Source organism: Helianthus annuus, chromosome 8 (genome assembly GCF_002127325.2).
Source record: "Helianthus annuus cultivar XRQ/B chromosome 8, HanXRQr2.0-SUNRISE, whole genome shotgun sequence".
In the NCBI taxonomy this organism is placed as follows: domain Eukaryota; kingdom Viridiplantae; phylum Streptophyta; class Magnoliopsida; order Asterales; family Asteraceae; genus Helianthus; species Helianthus annuus.
Window position 1 is genome coordinate 88653844 of NC_035440.2, and position 5961 is coordinate 88659804.

At 34.5% G+C, this 5961-nt stretch overlaps 1 protein-coding gene across 1 annotated transcript; it reads left to right on the forward strand.

Annotated features, from left to right (window-relative positions):
* The first annotated feature begins 684 nt into the window (after positions 1-684).
* On the forward strand, positions 685-5409 carry LOC110873301 (putative leucine-rich repeat receptor-like protein kinase At2g19210). The gene is made up of 9 exons (XM_022122232.2): positions 685-780; positions 855-1371; positions 2022-2500; positions 2714-2846; positions 2936-3004; positions 3101-3172; positions 3650-3721; positions 3800-3972; positions 5140-5409. Exons 1-9 carry the CDS (start codon positions 714-716, stop codon positions 5256-5258), a joined length of 1701 nt encoding a protein of 566 aa, XP_021977924.1. The 5' UTR covers positions 685-713; the 3' UTR covers positions 5259-5409.
* The last annotated feature ends 552 nt before the right edge of the window (positions 5410-5961 follow it).

The window sequence follows — 5961 nt, forward strand, 5'->3', positions numbered from 1 at the left end:
AGCCGAGCTTAAACGAGCCGAGCTTAAACGAGCCGAGCTTAAACGAGCTTTCTGTTTAGATTTTTTTTATTAATATATTAAATTTATATTTAAGTTAATATTAATTACCATTTATATAAATATAAAAAATAACTAAATTATATCTATAATAATAATTATAATTAATTAATAAATACTAAACGAGTCGAGCCCGAGTCAAGCTCGAGCTTGAAAAATTACCTTCGAGCCGAGCTCGAGCATTAGAAATAAAGCTCGAATCGAGCCGAGCTCGAGCTTTCATATGTTAAACGAGCTCGAGATCGGGCTCAGCTCGTTTGCAGCCCTACCGGCAACACATCAAACTAAACCAAACCAATACCAATCGAGACTCACTGCGTAACGCGAGTATTTTTAGTAGTTTGTTACATACAAGATGCAATCCTAAATATAATCTACACCACTTAAATTAAATAAGAAAATTTCGACCCATAACTTGTCTTTTTGGGAAAGTAAACGATTCAAATATTCAACCCATGAAAGGATGCGGCGCAGCCAACGTTTCTGACTTATGCACACCATGCCTCACCACAGAAGATTTTTTTATTTTTTTTAAATAAAAAACGTTTACTTTTGACTTTTGAGTTATTATGTCAAAGTCAACGGTCCGTTATGTAATTAACCCACCAACTTCATTTGGCCATTTCATCACATTTCTTCTTTCTATTGCTCATCCAATGGACAATCATCTATGGCTTCTAGCTCCTCTCTTAGCACTATGCATCATGTCGGTTTCGAGCAAAGGTAAGCTTGATTATTCGTTTTACTTCAAATGATACGATAGCCAATTCGCGTGTTTTTAATTTGTTATTGTTTAGTGTTTGTGAGCATAGATTGTGGGGCGTCGGGCTCTTTCATAGACGAAAACTCGATTGAGTGGAAAGGGGATAATGATTTGATCTCGAGTGGTGTTGCACATGCAGTGCAACCAAACTACTCAGTGTCTCGTGTTATGAACACCTTGCGGGTGTTCACCACCCGTAAGAAAAATTGTTATTCTATAAAAGTTGAAGAGGGGGAAAAAGTTTTGGTTCGGGCCGGGTTTAACTACGGGAACTATGACAATAAGTCAGCTCCCCCGAATTTTGATCTTCTTTTTGATGGAAACTTTTGGATCACCGTAAATGCTTCTGAGTTGAAAATATTCGAAATTGTTTATGTTGTGAAAAAGAAAGATATTAGCGTATGTGTGGCGCAAACGAATCCTCGCGAGTTCCCATTTATATCGACACTTGAAGTTCGTAGCCTAGACTCGCAACTTTACAGCAAATTTGGCACAAATCACGCATTGCTATTGCAATCTAGGTTTGGTTATGCTTTAAATCAAACTATAAGGTATGTATTTGTACTATTTCAAATATGAACATATTGTACTATTGTAGCACAATATGTGGACATTTTCTTTAAAATATTCCGTCGCAAATCAGTCGCATAACTAGGGCCATTTTTTTTCCTAAGAGTTAAATGTCATTTTAGTCCCTGTAGTTTGGGCCATTTTGGCAGTTTAGTTCAAAGGTTTCATTTTTCGCCTGTGGCTCTATGTTAACTTCATCTATTATTTCCGTTAACGAGAAGGGCAATTCGGATATTTTAAATGGCCGAATTGCCCTTCTAGTTAATAGAGTTACATATAAAATGACCGAATTGTCCTTCTCGTTAACAGAAAAAATGGATAAAGTTAACCCGATGGAGTAAAATGACAACGGTGAATCCTTTATGGACCCACAGACGAAAAAAGAAACATTTGGACTAAACTGGCAAAATAGTCCAAACCACAGGGACTAAAATGACATTTAACTCTTTTCCTAATATCTATCACATAGTAATTTTCATTGCAAAAAAACTAACTAGATTAGCGACTATGTATTGTCACAAATGCTAATGATTTGCGACGATTTGGTACTTACAAGTGCCATATCATAATACTCATCATGTTTTACTATTTTGAAATACTTGTAAGCTAACTAACATATGTGATTTTTAAGGTTTCCATTGGACCCCTATGATCGAATGTGGGTGCCTGCACGTACTACTAACCTAGTACATTTAACAAGCGATGCATCTATCATCAATGTAAAGGTCCCCGATAATCCTCCTCAAGCGGTCCTTAAAAATGCGGTCGCCACACAAAACACGAGTCAGTTTATAAACCTAGGATTTAACGTCGTTGATGACCCATTTCGTTACCCGGCCTACATAAATTGGTATTTCTCGGAAGTCAGAGAGCTCAATTCCTCCGAACTACGATCTTTTAGGATTTTTAAAGACAATCTACCATTCTCACTTCCGATTGTACCCCGTTTTGGAGAAGTGGTCGAATATTTCATCTCTAATCTTTCGCTCACTACCGAGACTAACTTTTCCTTGAACCCGCTTGATGACTCCACGCTTCCGCCTCTCATTAATGCCGCGGAGCTTTTCTCGATCAGGGATGCTCTAAGTAATGGCACCAACAACAACGATGGTATATACGCGTGTATCTATCTTTATGTTTTGGTTCATTTTATAGAGTAAATACACTGATGGTCCATGTAGTAAGACCATATTATAACATGTTACGTAACAACAATATGGTCTTACCGCATGGACCATTATGGTAATTTACACTTATAATAACTTGTATTTATACATAACATCTTTTCTTATGATGTTTTGCATATTTGTTTGACTAATGTAGTGGAAGGTTTAGCTTCCCTCCAAAACGCATTTATTGTTTTACAACAATGGAGCGGAGACCCCTGTCTCCCCGCCCCATATTCATGGGAATGGATAAAATGCAGCGGCGACTATATACCTCGCGTAACATCAATGTAAACATCATTTCTTCTTAATACTTGATTTTTTTTTAATTTTTTATTATACAAATACAAAAATGTAAAATATTATTTTGTGTGTGCAGAAATCTTAATGGTTTTAACCTCACCGGACCACTTCCCGACTTTAGTAAAATGGATGCTCTTGAAACAATGTACTTTTCTTCATCAAATAACTATATTTTCTATTTTTGTATTTTTTTAATATTGAATATAATCTAATACTTTAATAACTTATATTAATTTTGCAGAGATTTGCATAACAATAGCTTGAGTGGACCAATTCCTAAGTTCCTTGGCACCTTGCCAAATCTGAAACAACTGTGAGTTTCGTTTCGGTTCCAGTTCAAAACCATGTTTTCATAACTGGACTAGTCATCAAACCGGTCGTCTTACGAGTCTACCGGCTAGTTGAGACCGGTTTTAAAACTAGATGACATTGTAACTAATTAACTCAAGATATAAAACAAAATATGAAACTACCATATCTTTAGGGAGTCATATAGTCTTAAGTATTGGTAAATGGAGATTTCAGATGAAAACAATTTTTTTTTTTTTTTGGAATCTAGTTCAACCACCTGATCCGGTTCATTGGTAACCGTCCAGTTCAAATGGAGGCACTTTAAATGGGTTCAGCCGTACGTACGCGTTACGCCTGAACCGTTTATGTAGTCAGATCGGACAGGCCAGTCCTGTCCAAATTTGGGATCAGGGGTCCAGCTCTCACTAATAAATAATTCTTATCTTTATTTTTTTATGATAACTCTTTTGATTTTAAATTGATCAAAAAAATCATATAGAAATTTGTCAGATAATCAGTTCACTGGATCCATACCAAGATGGTTATCAAGAAATTCCAAGTTAAATTCAACGTAAGTTAATCATTTTCTTATGCACTTTTTATTTTTGTGATTTCTTAGATATTTTATATTTTCCTCAATTATTAACAGATATACGGGAAACCCTGTGTTGTGTGTCAATGGTAAGTCATGCCCAGGAAGTGGTAACAACAAAACGCCGATAATACTCGGAGTTACTATCCCTACGGTTTTCATTTTGGCTATCGCGGTTGTTTTGGTCGTAAGGCACAGGCGACGTAAAGCTAGTGTTCCATCACATTCAGGTTAGATTCTATTGATCTGTTATTTATGGGGATCTAAATAAACCAAACATTCATTAGATTGTTATACCAGAATTTATCTATGATCATTTATTTAGAATTTATCTATGATCATTTATTTATTTAAACGAACAACTATTAGCAAGATTTTATGTTTGTTTAGTTAAATAAACAAAAATGAACAAATTTATGGCTCTTTTATATAAGTTCGTTTATATACAAATATAAACATCTTTATTTAAACTTTACGTTTTTACAGGTTGTTTTTATGAAAACTTTTATAGTTTCTCATGTATGTTAGTTTACCCGTTAAATGAAGGCAAATTGGAAAATAATAATCTCATCTTTCTGAAATTGGCCAATAATAATCCCAAGTCAGTTATTAGCCAATAATAATCCGACCTCGTCCAATTTTTTTGTAAAATAGACCGCCGTTAAAATAAGCTTAACGGAGTTAAGTTTTTTTCCGAATTACAAACCGATGTTTTAGGGCTTTTGATCAGAACGAGGATACGAGTTGATTGATGTAAAACTTACCTCGAAATTGTGTTCGAAATGCCTTGAATTTTTGTTAATTGAAAGTTAAACACCCGAATTGAAGCACCGTTTTCGTGGGTTGGGGACAGTATCTTGAGGTAAGTTTTACATCAATCGACTCGTATCCTCGTTCTGATCAAAAGCCCTAAAACATCGGTTTGTAATTCGGAAAAAAAACTTAACTCCGTTAAGCTATTTTAATGGCGGACTATTTTACAAAAAAATTGGACGAGGTCGGATTATTATTGGCTAATAACTGACTTGGGATTATTATCGGTCAATTTCAGAAGGATGAGATTATTATTTTCCAATTTGCCAATGAAATGAACAAACACTTTTTCTTACAAGCAAGAAAATCCGTCCGTTTAAGTATTCATTTTCGTTCATTTGTTCGATTAAACTTAACAAATCAAAACGAACTAATCCCCATTTGATTAGTTCACTGTTGATACCAATATCTTTACAATAACTGTTGTATTGGTTGGTTTTATTTGCATACTTGACTATTTTTGTAACGATTATTTTTGTTGTGTTGATTGGTTTTTTTGCATACTTGACTATTTTTGTAACGATTATTTTTGTTGTGTTGATTTTATTTGCATACTTAGACTGTTTTTGTAACGATTATTTCAGGGGGTACGAGTAGCCTAAGTGGTGGTATGCAAGGAACTAATAAAGGTGTCGTTGAGTTGAATAGAAACTCGGAAGAGCGGTTTTACAGATCACCTACACCATTATTAAGTGAAGGTTAACGTAGTGATTGAGAAGACTAGTAAAACATTATTGGTATTATGTAAATAGTCAAGTATAGAAATGGTCGTTTCGATTTTTTTTTCTGTCATGTTTATAGTTGAACTATCGAGCCCATTGCATTCAAAATGCCATATCACTACATCTTGAACATTCGGTCCAAGATCACTATTTTTTATCGGGTGTTCTAACGCAGAGCGGAAGTAATAATAGCATAGAATAATCTCAAGAAAAAATTGGTATGATATTCGGTGATAAGACCATTAAATCAAGCTATCTTTTATATGCCAAGTCTAAATAGGACATATGGTAGTTTAAGCCAAGTTTCGAAAACTGAAAATGAATAAATAATTATGAAATTAATTCTCTCTAACTAAATAAGAGAGATCAGGGGTTCAATTCCCATAATGTGCAAGTTTAACCGTTCAATAGAAAAACTAAATATATAATTTAGAGTAAATTATGTTTTTGGCCCCTGTGGTTATATCATTTTTACTATATTAGCCCAAAATAAGAATTTTTAACATATCTGTCCCCATGATCTCTATAGCTAACCATTTTGGTCCCTAAGTTTAGAGATCATGGGGGCCAAAATGGTTAGTTATAGAGACCATGGGGGTAGATATGTTAAAAATTCTTATTTTGGGCTAATATAGTAAAAATGATATAACCACAGGGGCCAAAAACTTAATTTACTCTATAATT